The sequence below is a fragment of the Phacochoerus africanus genome, chromosome 3 (assembly GCF_016906955.1).
Source record: "Phacochoerus africanus isolate WHEZ1 chromosome 3, ROS_Pafr_v1, whole genome shotgun sequence".
NCBI lineage: Eukaryota > Metazoa > Chordata > Mammalia > Artiodactyla > Suidae > Phacochoerus > Phacochoerus africanus.
The window spans coordinates 204952629-204975820 of NC_062546.1; the positions used below are offsets into that span (position 1 = coordinate 204952629).

The 23192-nt window shown below is 53.7% G+C and overlaps 1 protein-coding gene across 5 annotated transcripts in view; it reads right to left on the reverse strand.

The window, feature by feature from the left end:
* Nucleotides 1-388: 388 nt before the first annotated feature.
* Nucleotides 389-23192, reverse strand: part of ANKMY1 (ankyrin repeat and MYND domain containing 1) — a 48011-nt gene continuing 25207 nt past the window's right edge. For 2 of the 5 annotated variants that reach the window (XM_047773954.1, XM_047773952.1), the window contains 6 exons: nt 23024-23137; nt 22591-22756; nt 13323-13401; nt 12424-12584; nt 826-922; nt 389-699 (listed from right to left, as the gene is read on the reverse strand). In XM_047773954.1, coding sequence (XP_047629910.1) covers nt 654-699; nt 826-922; nt 12424-12584; nt 13323-13401; nt 22591-22756; nt 23024-23137 — 663 coding nt within the window. In that variant the 3' untranslated portion in view covers nt 389-653. Of the gene's footprint in view, nt 700-825; nt 923-11616; nt 11796-12423; nt 12585-13322; nt 13402-21445; nt 22069-22590; nt 22757-23023; nt 23138-23192 lie in introns of those variants that run through there. The other 3 variants (XM_047773953.1, XR_007134122.1, XR_007134123.1) reach the window with 3 other exon arrangements.

The window sequence follows — 23192 nt, forward strand, 5'->3', positions numbered from 1 at the left end:
CACCCAAGAGGCCAGAGCGTGGGGACTGGCGCCATCCTGAGGCCAGGCCTGGAGGGCCATCCTGGTCCAGTCGGCCCCAGTGTCCCAGGGAGAGACCTGCCACGCCTGGGGTCTCACAGAGCCAGGACTCCTGCCCCAGCCCCCGGCCTCCCCAGGCAGAGAGTCCTCCATAATCCTTGAGGGAAGCTGCCAGCCCATCCTCGTGCCCCAAGCGCCCTGCAGCCACGCCTGGGCACTGGCCATTCCGGTGTCACACCATGAGGCTGCCAGCCTGTCCTTGTCCCCAGGTGCCCTGCAGCTACAACTGGGCACTGGTCTCCACCATCACACGGAGTGCAGGGCCCACACCTGGCTCCTGGGCCAGACGCTGGAACACAGAGGCCTGAGCCACGGAGGGTCACTTTATTTGGGGTTTCAGCCAGCACTGGTCTGCCAGCAGACATTTAGCAGTGCCTCTCGGTCACCCAGGGCTTGGAGTGCCGAGGGCCCAGGGGCTGGGACCCAGTGAGTGTAAAGGGCAGGGCCCCCAGCATGGGCGGGGGGCGGGGGGGACAGTGCAGCTCCACGGAGGGGTGTCCTGCAGGGCTGCGGCTCCCCTCGGGCCTGGGGGCAGCACGGGCTCCCTACACGCCTGCCGAGCAGCAACTGCATGCTCACCCGCAGTCCTGGGTGGTCCCGGACCTGCTGGCCCTGCGCCTCCTGGGAGATGAGGGCTGCGGTGAAGACCTTTGGGTGGCTGGGCAGCGGCCTCGGGCTTCACAGAGCCCTGTGTGGAAAGGTGGGCAGCCAGACGCTCATTCCTGGCTGTAGGTGGAGTATACACACCTTGACTGAAGAAGCAGCTGCAGGGTCCCGGGCTTCGGGGGCTCATTGCCCAGACGCCTCAAGGGTTTCTTGATGGACGGCATCGAGTATGTTTTCCCTGTTGCGGGGAGAGGAGGGCGGAGGTGAGCGGCATCCTGCGGGGGCCACCCCACGGGCTGGGACCCCACTTGAGGGGTCTTGTCTGCCTTGTCTCTGGAGCACTGGGCCCTTCCTGCCTGGCCCCAGACCACCCTTGGGCTTCCAAGCCCTGCCTACTCCCAGCTCAGGTGCTGGTCAGTGAGCGGCCCCCGCCCTGGCTCCTGGTCCACGTTCATTCCCCACGGGAATGCAGGCAGTCACAGACATCCGGACTGACCCGCACCAATGGGCAGAGAGCAGCCAGCCCCTCAAGGAGCCACCCTCGGGCGCAGTGCACACACAGGCACAAGCATGCACAGATGCGCACACCCGGACACACCAGTGTTTGCGTTTTCTGCTCCCTCCCAGGTGACATTCAGCATTCCTTTACCAGGAGACAAGCCCTCTGTCTAGAAATGCTGTTTATGGCCAAAGCGCTAGCCAAGTTCAGCATGGAAAGCTGACGCCCCCCAACTCTATGTCCCTAGTGATGAATGGAAGGATCGGAAGCAGGTGGCCTGTGTGCCGCCTAGAAACTGAAGACATGAGGCAAGCCATGTGTCAGAGCTGCCGAAGATGGGGCAGAGTTTAGGGAAGGTGATGGGGCACGTGGGTGGGATCCCAGCAGACCCCCCTGCACAGCAAGGACTCCCTCCAGACAGGACCCACCCTCTCAAGCGAAGCCTCAGTGACGCCCAACACTTCCCTCCGTCCTTCCTCTTGCCTGAAAATAGCAACAAGAACCTTCGCAATTTCTAGCACAGACCTATCTCTATGCCCAGCCCGGGAAAGTAGAGAAACACACCAGCAAGAGACTTACTGGAGATCTCAAGATATGCAGCAGCATCGACCTGGGCAATAAGACCGACTGTGCCAATGTGAGGAATGGCAAGAAGGAGGAGAAAACATTGGGACGTTTCTACTTTGAAGAAATCACAGAAACAGGGCAGCCTCAGCTAAAACTACCCACGTCCTGGCAGACACGTCAAAATGGGCAAAACCGAAATATTTACAACGCCAACAACCATCTGAGGCCACAGGAGAGCTAAGTCTCGAGAATTGAAAGAGGAAAGAAAGAGGCCACAGGAGAGCTAAGTCTCGAGAATTGAAAGAGGAAAGAAAGAGGCCACAGGAGAGCTAAGTCTCGAGAATTGAAAGAGGAAAGAAAGAGGCCACAGGAGAGCTAAGTCTCGAGAATTGAAAGAGGAAAGAAAGAGGCCACAGGAGAGCAAAGTCTCGAGAATTGAAAGAGGAAAGAAAGAGGCCACAGGCGAGCAAAGTCTCGAGAATTGAAAGAGGAAAGAAAGAGGCCACAGGAGAGCTAAGGCTCGAGAATTGAAAGAGGAAAGAAAGAGGCCACAGGAGAGCAAAGTCTCGAGAATTGAAAGAGGAAAGAAAGAGGCCACAGGAGAGCAAAGGCTCGAGAATTGAAAGAGGAAAGAAAGAGGCCACAGGAGAGCTAAGGCTCGAGAATTGAAAGAGGAAAGAAAGAGGCCACAGGCGAGCTAAGGCTCGAGAATTGAAAGAGGAAAGAAAGAGGCCACGGGAGAGCTAAGGCTCGAGAATTGAAAGAGGAAAGAAAGAGGCCACGGGAGAGCTAAGGCTCGAGAATTGAAAGAGGAAAGAAAGAGGCCACGGGCGAGCTAAGGCTCGAGAATTGAAAGAGGAAAGAAAGAGGCCACGGGCGAGCTAAGGCTCGAGAATTGAAAGAGGAAAGAAAGAGGCCACGGGCGAGCTAAGGCTCGAGAATTGAAAGAGGAAAGAAAGAGGCCACGGGCGAGCTAAGGCTCGAGAATTGAAAGAGGAAAGAAAGAGGCCACGGGAGAGCTAAGGCTCGAGAATTGAAAGAGGAAAGAAAGAGGCCACGGGAGAGCTAAGGCTCGAGAATTGAAAGAGGAAAGAAAGAGGCCACGGGCGAGCCAAGGCTCGAGAATTGAAAGAGGAAAGAAAGAGGCCACAGGCGAGCTAAGGCTCGAGAATTGAAAGAGGAAAGAAAGAGGCCACGGGCGAGCTAAGGCTCGAGAATTGAAAGAGGAAAGAAAGAGGCCACGGGAGAGCTAAGGCTCGAGAATTGAAAGAGGAAAGAAAGAGGCCACAGGCGAGCTAAGGCTCGAGAATTGAAAGAGGAAAGAAAGAGGCCACGGGCGAGCTAAGGCTCGAGAATTGAAAGAGGAAAGAAAGAGGCCACGGGCGAGCCAAGGCTCGAGAATTGAAAGAGGAAAGAAAGAGGCCACGGGCGAGCTAAGGCTCGAGAATTGAAAGAGGAAAGAAAGAGGCCACAGGAGAGCAAAGGCTCGAGAATTGAAAGAGGAAAGAAAGAGGCCACGGGCGAGCCAAGGCTCGAGAATTGAAAGAGGAAAGAAAGAGGCCACGGGCGAGCCTAGGCTCGAGAATTGAAAGAGGAAAGAAAGAGGCCACGGGAGAGCTAAGGCTCGAGAATTGAAAGAGGAAAGAAAGAGGCCACAGGAGAGCAAAGGCTCGAGAATTGAAAGAGGAAAGAAAGAGGCCACGGGCGAGCCAAGGCTCGAGAATTGAAAGAGGAAAGAAAGAGGCCACGGGCGAGCCTAGGCTCGAGAATTGAAAGAGGAAAGAAAGAGGCCACGGGCGAGCCAAGGCTCGAGAATTGAAAGAGGAAAGAAAGAGGCCACGGGAGAGCAAAGGCTCGAGAATTGAAAGAGGAAAGAAAGAGGCCACAGGCGAGCTAAGGCTCGAGAATTGAAAGAGGAAAGAAAGAGGCCACAGGCGAGCTAAGGCTCGAGAATTGAAAGAGGAAAGAAAGAGGCCACGGGCGAGCTAAGGCTCGAGAATTGAAAGAGGAAAGAAAGAGGCCACGGGCGAGCTAAGGCTCGAGAATTGAAAGAGGAAAGAAAGAGGCCACGGGCGAGCTAAGGCTCGAGAATTGAAAGAGGAAAGAAAGAGGCCACGGGCGAGCTAAGGCTCGAGAATTGAAAGAGGAAAGAAAGAGGCCACGGGCGAGCTAAGGCTCGAGAATTGAAAGAGGAAAGAAAGAGGCCACAGGCGAGCTAAGGCTCGAGAATTGAAAGAGGAAAGAAAGAGGCCACGGGCGAGCTAAGGCTCGAGAATTGAAAGAGGAAAGAAAGAGGCCACAGGAGAGCAAAGGCTCGAGAATTGAAAGAGGAAAGAAAGAGGCCACGGGCGAGCCAAGGCTCGAGAATTGAAAGAGGAAAGAAAGAGGCCACGGGCGAGCCTAGGCTCGAGAATTGAAAGAGGAAAGAAAGAGGCCACGGGCGAGCTAAGGCTCGAGAATTGAAAGAGGAAAGAAAGAGGCCACGGGCGAGCTAAGGCTCGAGAATTGAAAGAGGAAAGAAAGAGGCCACAGGAGAGCAAAGGCTCGAGAATTGAAAGAGGAAAGAAAGAGGCCACGGGAGAGCCAAGGCTCGAGAATTGAAAGAGGAAAGAAAGAGGCCACAGGCGAGCTAAGGCTCGAGAATTGAAAGAGGAAAGAAAGAGGCCACAGGAGAGCTAAGGCTCGAGAATTGAAAGAGGAAAGAAAGAGGCCCCGTGTGGCCGCGATGGGCGTGTGAGTGGTTATCAGATGCAGAAATGCTCCCTTCCGGACACTGCAGGTCAGTAGACAGGTGCGGGGCAGGCGGCTGGTGCTGGCAGCCCTGAGTGGCCTGGACCACAGAAGGAAGGAAAAGCTCTCCCTGCTGGCCGGTGGGGGCCAAGAAAGCGTTGCTGCCAGGGCTCCGAGCAGAAGCATCTCCCGGGATCACAGGAGTTCCGCTGGTCCTCAGCTGACAACAGACAGAAGCAGATACAAAACCATGTGTAGAGCTCACCCACCACGAGGCTGAATGTGATTCCCTCAGGGAGAGGGAATAGCAAATCCCCAGTGATGGAAGCTCAAATTTAAAAATTCCAACATCTGGTACACCCACCATGGAGAACAGTGTGGAGATACCTTAGAAATCTATACACAGAACGACCATATGACCCAGCAATCCCACTCTTGGGCATCTATCCAGACAAAACTTTCCTTAAAAAAGACATGCACCCACATGTTCACTGCAGCACTATTCACAATAGCCAAGACATGGAAACAACCCAAACGTCCATCCACAGTTGATTGGACAAGGAAGCTGTGGTATATATACACAATGGAATCCTACTCCGCCATAAAAAAGAACAAAAGAATGCCATTTGCAGCAACATGGATGGAGCTAGAGACTCTCGTCCTGAGTGAAGTAAGTCAGAGAGAAAAAGACAAATACCAGATGATATCACTTCTATCTGGAATCTAATATACGGCACAAATGAACCTTTCCACAGAAAAGAAAATCATGGCCTTGCAGAATAGACTTGTGGTTGCCGAGGGGGAAGGGGAGGGAGTGGTTGGGGACCTTGGGGTGAATAGATACAAACTATTGCCTTTGGAGTGGATTAGCAATGAGCTCCTGCTGGGTAGAACTTGGAAGTATGTCTAGTCACTTACAATGAAGCTTGAGAATGTGCGAAAATAGAATGTGCACATGTACGTGTAACTGGGTCACCATGCTGTACAGTAGGAAAAAATTGTATTAAAAAATTGTATTAAAAAAATGTCGGCAAAAAAAAAATTCCAACTTGCCAAAAAACACCCACCACCTAGAGCCAGTACCCCACAGAATGTTAGGTAATAGGGTTCCAGAACAATCTATAAAATAAGTGAGTGTGGCGGCCACCAGTGCACCTGAGGTGTGGCTATGTGCACTTCAGGTCCATCTGTCCTACCAAAGCCACTGGGCACATGCAGGCTGCATGATGGTCTCACACAAGGATGTACCTTCAAGTCCAGGATAGGGGGCTGTTTTGCATCACTCCGCAGAGACAAACAGAGAAAGTCAAAAAATGAGGAGACAGAGGAGCATGTTCCAAATAAAAGAAGAAGGTGAAACCTTAATGAAACAGAGACGAGTAATTAACCTGATAAAAGGTTCAAAGTTGTCGTCCAGAAAAATGTCCACTCAACTTGGGGAAAGAAGAAAGGAACACAGTGAGAACTTCAGCGAAAAAAACTAGAAAATACCAAAAAAGAATCATAGCTGAAGAATACACTGACATGAAATATACACTGGAGGGAATCAATGGCGGATCATGTGATACAGAAGCGTGAAGAGAGAACAGTGGAAATCATCCAATCAGAACAGCAACAAGAAAAAAAAAGTATTTTGAAAATGGGGACAGTTTATGGGACCTCCGAGACAACAGCAAGCTTGCTAACATTTGCACTCGAGGGATCCCGGAAGGAAAGGAGAGATTTTAAAAGGGGCAGAAGATAGATGTGATAAAATAACGGCTGAAAACTTCCCTAACCTGGGGAAGGAAAGAGACATCCAGGTCCAGGAATCACAGAGGGTCTCAAACAAGTTGAACCCAGAGAGACACATACCAAGACATAATTGAAATGACAAAAGGTAGCGATAAAGACAGAAATTTAAAGGCAGCAGGAGAAAACGAGTCACTCACAAGGGAACCCCTGTGAAGCTATTAGCTGATTTTTCTGCCGAAAGTTTGAAGACCAGAAGGGAGTGCCATGGTATACTGAAAGTGCTGAAAGGGAAAAACCTACAGGCAAAGGTACTCTACCCCGCAAGAGTGTCGCTCAGACTGAAGGGAAGAAAGAGTTTTCCAGATATGCAAAAACGTAGTTTGTCACCAATAAACCAGTCTTACAAGAAATGGTAAAAGGTCTTTAAGGAAAAAAAAAAAAATCTGTAACAAGAAATAAGAAAAGGAGTTCCCATTGTGGCACAGTGGTTAACGAATCCGACTAGGAACCATGAGGTTGTGGGTTCAATCCCTGGCACCACTCCAATAAGAAGACATTGCGTTGCTGAATGGATACAAAATGAGACCTGTCCATATACCGCCCAGAAGGGACGGCCTTCAGAGCTAAAGAAACACACGGACTGAAAGCGAAAGAAGTGGAAAAGATATGCCACACACTTAAAACCGAAAAGAAAGGTGGGATAGTAATACTCAGACAAGAGAACGTAAAACAGTCTGTACCCTAAGACGAAGAAGCGCATCACAGAAAAATAAAGAGATCGATCCAAGAAGAGCATTTAACATTCGTAAACACGTGCCCCCAATGCAGGAGTACCTAACACACATAAAGCTATGCACGCACACGCACACACGCGCGCGCGCCAAAAGAAATGACTCCATGGAGAAATCAAAGAGGAAGTCAAAAAATACCTTGAGACATGAAAACAGAAACACAATTTTCCAAAATCTATGGAACACAGAAATTTAAAATTTCCGGTATTGCACCAGGTCACATCCAGGCTTTGCAGGGCCTTGGGGCTCTTATGAGGGGTGGAGGATGGGCTTTTGAAACAGAACAACACAAATCACACAAAAACTAAGCAGGCAGCCTTGGCCCCCCCAGGCTCAGAGCCAATCTCCAGCGTGGGAAGGGGAGGGCAGGTGCCCAGCCCCCCGGGCTCCGAGGGCAAGCTGGCGGGTGGCTCTGGGGCCTGGGAGGAAAGCTGAAGCTCCAGCTGTTTTCCGTGTCCTTCCTCAGGGGGACCCACCCTGGCCGCCCCCGTCTGTGCCTCCGGAGCACAGAACACTGGCTTCTGGGCGGAACCCTGTCCCCTGCAAATTCCAGGCCCTTTATCTGCGCCACCAACATTCCAGGCCCAGCGCCACAGCCCTCCCCATCCTGACGCCCCCCTCCCAGGCTGTGCCCCCCCTTGGGCTCCTCGACACCCCCATTCCCAGCTCCCAGCCATCTCCTCCCAAGGCTCACCCCTCAGGGCCCTCTCCAGTCTCCCCAGGGCCACGGGGAGGGGACAGGGGTGGTGGGAAGAGCGGTGAAAAGAGCCTAGTCCCTGCAGCTCCCAGGCCCCAGCCCCCACCGTGTCACTGTCCCCTCCCCTCAAAGCATCCTCTTAGCCCCTATCCTGGCCCCTGTTGGCGGCCCTGCTCTAAGAGGGGCCCATCACCCTCTCAAGCCCCTTCCCCGCGCTCCACCTCTGGGTCCAGCCTGCTCTGGGGCACACCCACCTCTGACACGAGCGGCCACTGGCCCCTCAGTGGCCCTTCCGCCCGCACACTGGTCCCCGTCCCTCCCCACGGCCCACGTGACCAGCTGCTCTCCCACCAGGTCTGCACGCCCAAGGCCTTGGCCTCCACCCCTGCTCTGAAGTCGCCCAAGGTCACTCCAGGACACCCCACACAGCTGTCCCGCTCTCCACCCACCTCAACTGACCCCGCCGCGGGCAGGTGGCTGGCTTCCCAGCGTCCAAGTGGGTGGCCGAGAAGAGCCTGGAGGAGGGAGATGGGACCCAGGGTCACGGGGACATGGTGAGCCAGGGGACCACATGGGCACCTTCTCAGCCAGCGGAAGGGTGGGTGCAGCAGGAGGGAGAGAAGGCCACCTGGCAAGGCAGCCTCCCGGTCACCCAGCCCTCCACGCACTTGGCAGTTACCCCCGTACACGCACACACACCGTCCACAGCAGACTATGGGGCAGAGGGACTCCACGCCCTGGCCTCCCCTTCCCGCTTTAGCAGACGCTCCCTTTCCCCAGCTTCTTCGGACACACAGGACGCAATGCCGAGGTCACCCCCAGCCCTGCGTTCCGCCTCGGGGCCCCAGTGACCACCTGCGGCTGAGGCGCCGCCCTGACAGCTCTGCCCATCTTCCCGGTGCCAGCCTGCACTTCACCGCGGCCCCATCGCCCGAGGCACCCATCAGACACCAAGCGTTTCTACACTGAACTCTGACCTCCGCACCCCTCCCACCAAACCCTGACCTCCTCTCATCAGCATGTGGTCGCCGCCCCACCTGGCTGCGCTCTGCTCTACCCTCTGGGCCCCGTGGCTCAGCAGAGCACTCGAGGGACCAGGTGCCTGGCCCGAGGGCCTCTCCCTCTGGGGCGTCGAGTCCTGGAGAGTCGCCAGGCCTTGCACCCCAGCCCCCCTGGCCTCCCTCAGCCCTGTGGACCCCAAGCAAGCGGACCTGAGCACTGCTGCCCCAGGCGACCTGGCGTGCCCCCCCCCCCCATGACGGGGAGGGGCCCGCAGCTCCTCCAGGTCCAGGCGGGGGGGGGGGGGGTGGGGTGGGCAGGAGGAGCCTGCGTGTGGCCTGGGCACAGCCTCCCTGGTCTGCTGGGACCCTCCCTGCAGTGGAGCCTATGTGACCAGAACCCCAAGCTCTCAGAGTGCCAAGGGGCCAGGCGGCCAGCAGTGCACACGGCGGCTGGGAGAAGGCAGGCGGGCTTCTGGGCTCATCCTCACGTTCACAGAGCAGAAGCAGATGGAGAGTCCCAGCAATGTCACAGAACTTTCTGGAAAGGGAACTTTGCTTTGAAGAAGCCCCAAGGACTGGCGTGACTCAGGAGGCGCCCTGGGCTCCACACACATTGGCCGTGCCAGGTCCTCACCCGGCTCTGAGTCAGTCACAGGGCAAGCTGACCGCGGGGACAAGCTAAGAGCTTGAGTATCTCTGCATCTGAAATCCCAATCAGCTGCCCCGGGCACTCGGGACCTGGGTTGGAGGTTCCTTGGCTTGGCTGCACCCCCACTCTGGCCACAGGGAACCAGCCAGCAGAGGACCCATGGCATATGGGGCTGGGCACAGAGCAGGGGACACCAGTGACCTCCGAGGGCAAGTTGAGAGGTGGCAGGTTCCCGTATGTCCCGAGGGAAGATACAGCTGGATTTCCCGACCAGCAAGAGGGCGGGTGAGGACGCGTGGGCCTGTGGCCCGAGCTGGGGAGGTTGGGGACGCTAGAGGCGCTTCGCCACGTGGGTGGACACACACGGAGACACAGCATCCATTTCACAGACCAACGGAACAGAATGACTGCCGCAGAACGGCGAAACTTGAAACTTTAAGCAACAACCGTAGGATGGAAGGCCTCAGCTCCTTTTAAGAAATCAGTGGCTAAAAGCCTCCCCATAAAGTCTCAGGCTGCCTGTCACTGCAGCACCTGTCAGTGTGCTCAGAAGGGACAGACTCAGGCATCGCTGTCTGCAGAACCCCTAGCTGACGGCGCAGAGAGCGGGGACAAGCCGGCAGCTGCGGCCAGCCGCCCTCATTCACAGGGTGCGCAAAATCAGGCAATGCCCAGGGGTGGGCGAGTTGGGCCCTGGGACCTGCCGGCTGGGCCCCCGAGGCTGGTGCTAAGGCCGCCTTGTAGCAGCTGCGGTTCTGCCGTGGACCCGACTGCCCTGGAGGAGTCCAGCAACCGTGGCCCGTCTCCACACAGCAGCTTCCAGAACGTGGGCCCCCGCGGGGCAGGGATCCCGTGCCCTTGTCCCCAGTGGTACTCTGGGGGCCCAGAGCATGCCGGCCAGCAGGCAGGCACTCCGTACATGTGTGACCCAGAAAGGAGTGGACACAGCGGCACGCATCCAATGGACCGGGTGCATGAGAAAGCACACGCGTGTGCTCGAGGTGCTTGAGTGTGGACACGCGTGCGTGCAGGTGCACACAGATTACAATGTAAGAACGGTCCCTGCGTTTAAGCAGACTGGATGCTCTACCCTGATTTCGTCGTGGGGTTTTCAACAGCGTGTATGGCACACACCACCAGGATGAAGAAGGAAACCTTTCATTTGGGGAAAACGATGCCCGGAAAGAGGTCCACGGCCTCGCTTAGAAAAGAATCGCGTTCCCACGTTAAACGCGCACGTGTCTGTCTGTCTAGACACGACGTGGACTCTGGAAGGACACGCCGAGCGCGGCCGCGGTCGTTTCCAGGTATCCGGACAGTCATGTACCATTTCCTGCTCTTGGGTGTAACTTGGAAGAAGGCCTCGTTAGCAGCACCTTCCTTCCGGTGGGAGGCGCCCACACCCTCCTCAGGGGCGGCGCTCCCCTCCCCCCCCCGCCCCCGCCCCCGCACCAGGAAGCCTCCCCCCCCAGCCCCGGCCCCGCCAGGTCGGCTGGTCCAAAGGCCCCGAAAGGCCAGCCCAGCTGCAGGGCAGCAGCATCGAGGCCATCTCCCCTCTGCGCGGGCGCCTTGACAGCCCCCGATGGGCGCCTCGCTCAGGAGGGTCCCCAGCGAACGGCCCTCCCTCGAGGGAGCCCCTCCTCGGACAAGAGACTAACAGACGCAGCCACTGTGGCCGCAGGGGGCTGCCTCGGCGGCCAAAGGTGGGTGTCCCCACCGGCTGGGCTCCAATCCCCCGTCTCCTCCCCCGCCGCCCCGCCCCCGCCATCCTGCTCTCAGCCACGGAGCCCCCTTCCGCCGCCACCCCGAAGCCCCCAGCACCTTCTGGACACAAGTCCGGGCCTCCCTCCTCCCCACCCTCTTCCTCCCTCTGTCTCCCCCAACGCAGACGCATCACCGGCCGCTCCCGGCTCCCTCCCCTCAATCGTGGGTGATTTTGCCACGGTCCCACCCGCCCCTCCCTGGCAACGCAGACCCTCGGTAACCGCACGTGGAAATGAGCCCTGACGCGGGCGGGAGGCCTGGAGTCGGTGGGAAGCAAAGCGAGACCGCAGCCCAACCCTTTGGAGCAGGATGGGCTCAGGGCTGTGGGCTCCGGGAAGCCCCCCCTCCCCCCCCCCGCCCCCGACACTGCCCACCTTCCGGAAGTCATCTCGTCCGCCCGGCCTTCCTCCTCCTCCGACCGAGGGCCCCGGCCCCCGGGCCAGCGAGATCACCAGCAGACGCAGAGCTCCCGGACGGGAGCGGCAGAGAGGGCTGAGAGCAGCTCCGGGGACACTTTATTTCAGGGTCGGGAGGGAACGAGCCCCTGCTCCGCCCAGCTCTGCGGCGCAGACCCCAGCGGACCCCCGCGCAGCAGTGAGGACTCGGGTGGGCGCTGCTCCTCACGGAGACTCTGCCACCCTCCAGCGCCCGGCGTCCTGGTGGGCCCCGGGGGAAGAGGCTGCGGGGGGGAGGCAGGTGAGGGCATCCGCCCCCGGAGCCCACCTGCCCCGGGGTTTCCCGCTGCAGCACCAGGTGATGGGCCGGCGTGGGGCGGGGGCTGCCCGGCGTGTTCTGCTCCGTGTTTGCCCGTGCGTGCGGCGCAGGGCGAGGACTGAGGGTCGGCTGCGACTGCTCCTCAAGAGGGGCCTCCCAGCTTCCCCAGCCGAGGGAGCCCTGACTAAACGCCCCATTTCCCGGCAGGGGAAACGAGGTGACAGTGAGGGTCAGAGCGTGGGGAACCCGCGGGGGGGAGGGCAGAGGTCGGCCCAGCCCCCCCCCCACGGAACCGAGAATGGTTCTGAGACGGGGGGGGGGGGGGGGGGGGGGGGCACCAGGGCCCTGGCCACGTTCCAGGGGACAATTCACACCAGCAGCCCCCACACACCCCGAACGCCTCAGGATGGGAGGTGCAGAGGGCAGGAGAGGAGGGTTTTCCAGAAGCAGACTCTTGCCGCAGAGAGGCCGGGCAAGGAGGAAGCTTCCAGAAGCAGCCCAAGGCCAGTGTCCAGTGGTCCAGGGGAACCAGCGTCTACCAAGACCCTCTGGTGTCACACCCCAGCTCCTGGCCAGGCCACACCTGAACTCACCAATGGCCATCAGGGAGCCGCAGTCCCTCTTGTGGAAGTCGCTCCAGGCTCTGTTCTTGCAGTACTTGCTGCAGGTCAGGATCCCGTAGCAGCGGGCGCAGGGCGAGAGGCGCACCCCGACGGAGCGGCCGCACTGGGAGCAGAACTTGAAGAAGGGAATCCTGCGGGGGAGCCACGCGGGCAGTCATCAGAGCTGCCATCAGAGCCCTGGGCGGCGGCATGTGGCAGACGCTCAAACACGGACAGAGACCTGGAGTCCCCGGCCACGCGTGTCCAGCCTGGAGCCACTGGGAGCAGGAAACATGTCTCTCACCCTAGAAGCCGCCCAGGTGCTGGCCCTCCTAACGGGGGGGACACACGGTTCCACGCGGGGACCCTCACCATGGCGTGGGGGTGGGGAGGGTTTCTCCCAACACAGGAAACGTTAGCTCTTGGGGGGTAGGATCCTAGGGGGCAGGCCTGAGCCGGGAGGACAGTGAGCCCAGGGGGTGCGCCTCCCCCCCCAACCCCCTCCATCCCAGGGTTATGCGCAGGCGCAGCCAGGATGCACACGGGGATACTAGGGCACCCGGGCGCGCAGAGACTGCACTGGAACAGCAGCACAGGGCAGAGCCAAGCCCCCAAGGAGGGTCAGCATGAAAGGGCTGGGGGGCAGCAATCCAGCTTAACAGTGGCCACGGCTTCGACACCCCCTGCAACAACTGCCCGCAGGGGACATGCAGCCCCGCGCTGACTCCACGAACATGCCCTGCAATCTTCACTGGCCACCCCTGACCTGGCTTGAGCCCACTGCCCACAGCAAGGCCAGGCCTCTCGAGCGCACTGCTGACCCAGGCAGGGCAGGCAGGCAGGCCCAGCAGCACCCCTGGCCCACCGCCCCCCCTCAGCCCGCCACTCACTGATCCTGCTCCTCCAAGTCCAGCCCTTTGGGCACACTGGTGCCCTTCTGCTTCATCCGGAGGCAGGGGGCCAGCTCCGCTGCACCAGGAGAGACTCGCGTCAGCCTCCGAGGGCCCCCTTGGTCCTGTTGTGCCGCTGCAGGTGGTGGGGGCTCTGCCCGTGGCGACCACCCTCCCGTGGGGAGCCCACCCCTGGCTCTGCAGCAAGACGGCAAGGCCCACGCCTTTGATGGCCCCACAGCAGGTTCTCCACTCCAGCACCCCTGCCCTTCCTTCTGCGCCTCCGGGCCACCTGGCCTCCACACCAGCACTGAGGGGCCAGGTCCCCACCCCACGCCTTTACAGTCACAGGCAACACAGGTCTTCCCGGCCTTGCCCAGCTCACAGCCCTCTCCGGAGTGGACGCGCTTGGCTCTGCTCTCTGGCCACTGAGGCAGGACACACAGTGGGCTGGGAGACAGGGGGCAGCAGGCCCCCCCGTAATAACCAACCTCATCCCCCTCTCCTGTCCTTAAACAGCGTGTCACCCCAGAAGGAAACACTCAGAGGAGAGAAGATGGGAGCCCCTCCATCCCTAGGCCCCCCAGCACCCGGGCCACGCCCCAGGCTGCTGTGGGGACAACTAGGTGGACCACGAATCCAGCTACCATGACACAGTGTGCAGCTCCAAAGCCACGGTCACGAAGACCAGGTGGCACCAGTCAGAAGTGACAGCAAAGCAGAACTTAGAAGTGGATCTGATGACACCTCAGCATCACCAATCACCCCTTCAGGAAACAGGGGAGGCCAGGGGGACTTGGAGCCCTGGACACTCTTTGAACTTCTTTGTTTGTTGTTTCTGTCTGTCTTTTGCTTTTTAGGGCCGCACCTGCGATGTGTGGAGGTTCCCAGGCTAGGGACTGAATTGGAGCTGCAGCTGCTGGCCAACACCACAGCCACAGCAACACACGATCCCAGCCACGTCTGTGACCTACACCACAGCTCACAGCAATGCCAGATCCTTAACCAGGCCAGGGATCGAACCCGTGTTCTCATGGACACTAGCTGGTTTTGCCACTGCTGAGCCACAATGGGAACTTCCTAAACTTCTTGTTGAGACATAATTCACATTCCATCCAACACACACATTTAAAAGTGCACAATCCACAGAGCTCCTGTGGTGGCACAGTGGTAGCAAACCCGAATACCATCCTAGGATGCAGGTTCAATCCCTGGCCTCGCTCAGTAGGTTAAGGATCCCACCTTGCAGACTGGAGCTCAATTTCTCTCCGAAAACCAACAAAATTTGCAACTAAATGCTGAACAATCTTCAACCAAATGGACCAGAAACTTTCAAAAAGATATCCTACTCCAGATGACAAAGAGGAGGCCACATCAAGAGGAGGGGCGATTACGTGATATAAGCCACCCCATACCTCCCAGGTGGGAAGCCCCACAGAATGGAAACTAACTGGTTCACAGAGACTCACCCACAGGAGTGAGAGTTCTGAGCCCCACATCAAACTCTCAAATGTGGGGATCTGGCACTGGGAGAGAGAGGCCCTGGAGCATCTGGCATCGAAGGCCAGTGGGGCTTGTGCGCAGGAGCTCCACGGGACTGGGGGAAACGGAGACCCCATTCTTTTTTTTTTTTTTTTGTCTTTTTGCTATTTCTTTGGGCCGCTCCCACAGCACAGGGAGGTTCCCAGGCTAGGGGTCAAACCGGAGCTATAGCCACCGGCCTACACCAGAGCCACAGCAATGCAGGATCGGAGCCGCATCTGCAACCTACACCGCAGCTCACGGCAACGCCGGATCATCAACCCACTGAGCAAGGGCAGGGATCGAACCCGCAACCTCATGGTTCCTAGTCGGATTCGCTAACCACTGTGCCACGACGGGAACTCCCCCATTCTTAAAAGGCGCACACAGACTTTCATGTGCACTGGGTCCCAGGGCAAAGCAAAGTCTCCATAGGAATCTGGGTCAAAACCCGACTGCAGTTCTTGGAAGACATCCTGGGAAAACAGGAGTGAATGTGGCTGGTGGTGGGGGAAGGACATTGAAAGCAAAGCTCTCAGGAATATTCAGCAGCTGCCTTTCCCTGAAGGGGGCCATTTTGGGAAAATCTGGCCCCACCCATCAGTCAGTCAGGGCTGAGAAGCCCCAGGGCAAACAACAATCCAGGTGGGATCACAGCCCCCCTCCTTACTAAACAGGCTGCCTAAAGACCCCTCAGGCACACAGCTGCCTCTGATCCCATCCAGAGGGATTAGAATCAGCTCCACCTACCAGGGGGCAGGCATCAGCCCCTCCCATCAGGAAGCCTACAGCAAGCCCCCATACCAACTTCAGCCACAAGGGGGCAGACACCAGAAGTAAGAGAGGCTACAACTCTATTATCTGGAAAAAGGTCACCACACCAAAAACCCATAAAAATGAAAAGACAGAGAACCATAACTCAGATGAGGGAGAAAGGAAAAAACCCAGAAAAACAGCTAGGCCATGAGGAGATTCTCAGCCTCTAGGAAATTTAGGCTGTCAATTCTGAAGCTGATGCAAGACTTTGGAAATAAACTGGAGGCAAAGATGGATAACTTACAGGAAACACTGACCAAAGAGATACAAGATATAAAACTTAAACAAGAAGAGGTGCAAAATACAATAACTGAACTAAAAAATTCACTAGAAGCAGCTAACAGCAGAATACAGGAGGCAGAAGAATGAATAAACAAGGTGGAGGACAGATTAGTGGAAATTATGGATGCAGAACAGAAAAGAGAAAAAAGATTGAAAACAAATGAAGAGAGTCTCAGAGAACTCTGGGACAATGTTAAACACACCAACATCCATATTATAGGGGTGCCAGAAGGAGAAGAGAGAGAGAAGGGGACAGAAAAAATATTCCAAGAGATAATAGCCGAAAACTTCCCTCACATGGGAAAGGAACCACTCACTCAAATCCAGGAAGCACAACAAGGGATTAAAATAAACCACCATATAAAATAAACCCAAGGAGGAATACACCGAGACACATATTAATCAAACTAACCAAAGTTAAAGACAAAGAGAAAATCTTGAAAGCAGCTAGGGAAAAGAAACAAGTCACATACAAGGGAACCCCTGATAAGGTTATTGGCAGATTTTTCAGCAGAAACTCTGCAGGCCAGAAGGGAGTGGCATGATATACTTAACGTGATGAAAGGACAAAACCTCCAACCAAGATTACTCTACCCAGAAAGGCTCTCATTCAGATTTGAAGGAGAAATCAAAACCTTCACAGATAGGCAAAAGTTGAGAGAATTCAGCAACACTAAACCAGCCTTACAACAAATACTAAGGAACTTCTCTAGGCAGAAAAGAAAAGGCAACAACAGGAAACAAAAATACCACAAATGACAAGGCTCACCAGTAAAGACATATATACAGTAAAGATACGAAATCATCTATGCACAATTATGCCACCAAAATCAGAAATTGTGAGAAGAGGAGGGTACAGATGCAGGACACTGGAGATGCACTTGCAATTAAGAGAACACCAACTTAAAACAATCTCATATACATATATGTATACACATACACACACACACACACAGACTCCTATATCAAAACTTCAGGGCAACTGCAAACCAAAAATTTACAACTGATACACACACAAATAAGAAAAATCAACTCAAATACAACACTAAAGATAGTCATCAAACCACAAGAGGAGAGAACAAGAGAAGAAGGGAAGAAAAAAGAGTGACAACAAATCCAAAGCAATTAATAAAATGGCAATAAGAATGTACATGTCAATAATTACCTTCAATGTGAATGGACTAAACACCCAAACCAAAAGACATAGACTGGCTGAATGGATACAAAAACAAGATCCATATATGTGCTGTCTTCAAGAGACTCATTTCACTGCTAGGGACACATACATGTTGAAAGTGAGAGGATGGAAGAAAATATTCCATGCAAATAGGAATCAAAAGAAAGCTGGAGTAGCAATACTCATATCAGACAAAAGAGACTTTAAAATGATGACTAGGAGTTCCCGTCGTGGCGCAGTGGTTAACGAATCTCACCAAGAACCATGAGGTTGCAGGTTCAATCCCTGACCTTGCTCAGTGGGTTAATGATCCAGTGTTGCCCTGAGCTGTGGTGTGGGTCGCAGACGTGGCTTGGATCCCGCATTGCTGTGGCTGTGGTGTAGGCCGTTGGTTACAGCTCCGATTAGACCCCTAGCCTGGAACCTCCATATGCCACGGGAGTGGCCCTAGATAAGACAAAAAAAAAAAAAAAAGACTATTTTAAGGGACAAGGAAGGTCACTACATAATGATCAAAGGATCAATCCAAGAAGAAGATATAACAATTTTAAATATCTCTGCATCCAACATAGGTTCACCACAATGTATAAGGCAACTGCTAACTAACTTAAAAGGACAAATCAACAATAACACAATCATAGTGGGGGACTTTAACACCCCACTTACAGCAATGGGCAGATCATCCAGACAGAAAATCAATAAGGAAACACAGGCCTTGAATGAAGCATTAGACCAGATGGACTTAATAGATATTTATAGGACATTCCATCCAAAAGCCACAGAATACACATTCTTCTCAAGTGCACATGGAACATTCTCTAAGATTGATCACATCCTGGGCTACAAACCAAATCTCAGTAGCTTTAAGAAAATTGAAATTGTAACAAGCATCTTTTCTGACCACAATGCTATATGACTGGAAATCAACAACAAGGAAAAAACTGCAAAAAACACAAACACGTGGAGACTCAACAACATGCTACTAAACAACCAATGGATCAATGGATCACCGAAGAAATCAAAGAGGAAATTAAAAAATATCTAGAAGCAAATGACAACAAAGATAAGACACTCCAAAACCTCTGGGATGCAGCAAAAGCTGGTCTAAGAGGAAAGTTTATAGCAATAAGCCCACCTCAGGAAACAAGAAAAAGTTCAAATAAACAAGCAAACTTTACATCTAAAGCAGCTAGAGAGCAAGCAATAAACAAGCAAACTTTACATCTAAAGCAGCTAAAGCAATAAACAAGCAATAAACAAGCAAACTTTACATCTAAAGCAGCTAAAGTTAGTGCAAGGAAAGAAATCATAAAGATCAGAGCAGAAATCTACGAAATAGAAACAAAGAAAACCGGAGAAAAGATCAATGAAACGAAAAGCTGGTTCTTTGAAAAGATCAACAAAATTGATAAACCCCTAGCCAGACTTATCAAGCAAAAAAGAGAGAGGACTCAAATCAATAAAATTAGAAATGAAAAAGGAGAAGTAACAACGGACATCACAGAAATACAAAGGATCATAAGAGACTACTATATGCAACTACATAAATGAAATGGAAAACCTGGAAGAAATGGACAAATTCTTAGAAAGGTATAATCTTCCAAGACTAAACCAAGATGAAATAGAAAAAATGAACAGACCAATCACAAGAACTGAAATTGAAACTGTGATTAAAAAAAAAAAACAAAAAAAAAACTTCCAACAAACAAAAGTCCAGGACCAGATGGCTTCACAGGCAAATTCTATCAAACATTTAGAGAAGAGCTAATACCTATCCTTCTGAAGCTATTCCAAAAAATTGCAGAGGAAGGGGTACTCCCAAACTCATTCTATGAGGCTACCGTCACCCTGATACCAAAACCAGACAAAGATACCACAAACAAAGAAAACTACAGGCCGATTTCACTGACGAGCATAGATGCAAAAATCCTCAACAAAATACTAGCAAACCAACAGTACACTAAAAGGACTGTACATCATGATCAAGTGGGATTTATCCCAGGGATGCAAGGGTTCTTCAATATCCACAAATCCATCAGTGTGATACACCACATTAACAAACAGAAGAATAAAAACCATATGATTCTCTCAATAGACGCGGAAAAAGCCTTTGACAAAATCCAGCACCCATTTCTGATAAAAACCCTCCAGAAAGTGGGCATAGAGGGAACCCACCTCAACATGATAAAGGCCATATATGACAATCCCACAGCGAACATCATTCTCAATGGCGAAAAGCTGAAAGAATTCCCGCTGAGATCAGGAACAAGACAAGGATGTCTGCTCTCGCCACTACTCTTCAACATAGTTCTGGAAGTCCTAGCCACGGCAATCAGAGAAGTAAAAGAGATCAAAGGAATCCAAATTGGAAAGGAAGACAGAAAGCTATCACTATTTGCAGATGACATGACACTATACCTAGAGAATCCTCAAGACTCTACCGGAAAACGGTTGGAGCTCACCCATGAATTTGGCAAAGTCGCAGGATACAAAATTAATACACAGAAATTGACGGCATTTCTATACGCTAACAATGAAAGATCAGAAAGAGACATTAGGGAAGCAATCCCATTCACCATTGCATCCAAAAGAATAAAATACCTAGGAGTAAGCCTACCTAAAGAGACAAAAGACCTGCACTCTGAAAACTGTAAGACACTGATGAAAGAAATCAAAGATGACACAAATAGATGGAAAGACATACCATGCTCTTGGATGGAAGAGTCAATATTATCAAAATGACTATACCACCCAAGGCAGTCTACAGATTCAATGCAATCCCTATCAAATTACCAAGGACATTTTTCACATAACTCAAACAAAAGATTTTAAAGTTTTTTGGAAGCACAAAAGATCCAGAATGGCCAAAGATATCCTGAAAAAGAAAAATGGAGCTGGAGGAATCAGGTTCCTGGACTTGAGACTATACCACAAAGCTACAGTCATCAAAACCATATGGTACTGGCACAAAGACAGAAGTATAGATCAGTGAAACAGGATAGAAAGCCCAGAATTAAACCCATGCACCTACAGCCAACTAATCCCTGACAAAGGAGGCAAGAATATACAATGGAGAAAAGACAGCCTGTTCAATAAGTCATGCTGGGAACACTGGACAGCCACGTGGAAAAGAACGAAATTAGAACACTCCCCAACACCATACACAAAAATAAACTCCAAATGGATTAAAGACCTAGATATAAGACCTGACCCTATGAAACTCTTAGAGGAAAAAACATAGGCCAAACACTCTCTGACATAAACGACAGCAACATCTTCTCAGATCCACCTCTTAGAGTAATGACAGTAAAAACAAAAATTAACAAATGGGACCTAATCAAACTTCAGAGTTTCTGCAGCACAGCAAAGGAAACCCTCAACAAAACGGAAAGACAACCCACAGAATGGGAGAAAATCTTTGCAAATGAATCGACTGACAAGGGATTAATCTCCAAAATTTATAAACACCTTCTGCAGCTCCATACCAAAAAAACAAACAATCCCATCACAAAATGGGCAGAAGATCTAAACAGACACTTCTCCAGAGAAGACATACGGGTGGCCAGGAACCACATGAAAAGATGTTCAGCATCACTCATTACCAGAGAAACGCAAATCAAAACCACGATGAGGTTCCCCCTTACACCCGCCAGAATGGCCATCATCCAAAAGTCTACAAACAAGAAGTTCTGGAGAGGCTGTGGAGAAAAAGGAACCTTATGACACTGTTGGTGGGATTGTAAACTGGTGCAACCACTGTGGAAAGCAGTATGGAGATGCCTCAGAAAACTAAACATAGAACGACCATTTGATTTAACAATCCCACTCCTGGGCATCTATCCAGAGAAAACCACGACTCGCAAAGACACAGGTACTCCCATGTTCACTGAAGCACTATTTTCAATGGCCAAGACATAGAAACAACCTGAATGTCCATCGACAGAGGAGTGGATCCAGAAGAGGGGGTACATACACAATGGAATATGACTCAGCCATTAAAAGGAACAAAATACCGGCATTTTTAGCAACATGGGTGGACCTAGAAACTATCATGCTGAGTGAAGTCAGTCAGACAGTGAGACACCAACATCAAATGCTTCCACTGACATGTGGAACCTGAAAAAAAGGACAGACGGAACTTCTTTGCAGAACAGATACTGACTCACAGACTTTGAAAAACTTACGGTTTCCAAACGAGACAGTTCAGGGGGTAGGGGGATGCGCTGGGCGTAGGGGTTGGAAATCCTATGAAATTGGATTGTGATGATCTTTGTACAACCACAAATGTGATAAATTCATTGAGTAATAAAAAAAGGTGAATATTTACCTTTAAAACTCTACGGCGAACGGACATATGCAAGCCTCAAATAAGCTCTTCTCAGCAACAACAGCAAAAAAGGATCCAGTGTTGCCCTGAGCTGTGGTGTAGGTCGCAGACTCGGCTCAGATCCCGCATTGCCGTGGCTCTAGTGTGGCTGGGAGCTGAGCTCAATTCGACCCCTAGCCTGGGACCCTCCGTGTGCCACGGGTGTGGCCCTAAGAAGCAAAAGAAAAGAAAAGCGTACAGCCCCGCGGCCTTCGGCGCATTCGCGTGCGTGACCCTCCTCACAGCCAATGCGAGAGCCTCCCCGTCCCCCCGAAGCGGAGCCCAGCGCCCACAGCGTCTCGCCCGGCGCCCTACCCCCGGCCGGGAGCGACACTAAGCTGCTTTGTCCCCATGTATTTTCCTGTCTGGACATTTCACAGGAATAGAACCTCAGAGCATGGGGTCCCTGGGGGCTGGATTGTCAGGGTAATGTTTTCAAGGTTCATCCCGTGGTGGCCGTGTCAGCACCACTGTCCTTTTCATGGGTGACGACGATTCCACTGCGTGACGAGACACGGGCACTGGCTTATCCGTTCACCACGACCCGCGTTGTTTCCCTTCTTTGGCTTTTGCGAATGGTGCTGCTATAAATACCCGAGTGTAACTTTCTTTTATACCCCCCAGACCAGGCCGCACCACAGCCCCTGGGACGCAGCTCACCAAGCACACTGCAGAGCAGGGCCCCTCCTCCCCCAGGGCAGGCACCTCGCCCGTCCTTTGGTGTCACGGCCCCCACCCGGGACAGCAGGGCAGGCCGTGGGCGATGCCGCCTGGGACAGGTGCGCCAGGCGCTGGACACACTGTGCTCCAGGAAGCACTCCCACTTGGGGCCTCCAGCTGCTCTTCCAGCCTGAGGCCTCCCGCCCAGTGTGCTCGGAGGGCAGAACCTACGGGGCAGTGGACGCTGGCCCAACAGGGCCTGGGCAGCAGCAGGGAAGGTGTGAGCAGCCCACCCCTCACAGCCTCAGGAGACCCAGCCGCTGGCAGGAGGCACCCGTGCTCTCCTTACATGGAACTGGGCCAAGCAAGGACCCCCGGGGCTCGAGCTGCCTTAGAGCCGCGTGCCACCTGTGCCCTGCCGGCCACCTGGCACCTGCGGCACCCACCTCGCTTGCTCAGGGTCAGCACCTTTTGATCCCACTGGCACTCCTTGGCAAAGACTGCTCGCCGCAGCTGGACGCCCATGTATTCCAGCAGCTTCTTCCGGGCCAGAAACATCTCCCGCTCTGCCGGCATCAGCGTGTGGAAGGGGGAGTGGGCGATCTTCCGGTCCTGCAACCCAGCGCCGAGTCACCCCTCAGAGGCAGGCCCCGGCCCTGGCCTGCCACCGACTCTGCGTGGGGAGTACACTCCGCTCATGGTGGGAATTGTGACGACAAACTGGGATGACACTCAAAAAGCTGGCGCACAGGCAGCCACACTGGCAGCACAGGCTCAGGAAGGCCAGGGGCTGGCGTTGGTCTGCGGCGTGGACCAGCCCTGCCCGAGAGATGCTCAACATCCGCCCACCCCATCACCGGCGGGAGACTCAAACCGCACCTGGTAGAATCTGAAATAGCCGTAGTCGACAGCAGTGCCCACCGCCACCTTGTCCCCCTGCGTGAGGGTCACGGGGTTCAGGATGTCGGCCCCGTGACTAATGAGCCGGTCGATCTGTGGAGAACAGAGTCAAATGCCCGCAGATGCCCCAGACACCGGGGGACCCATC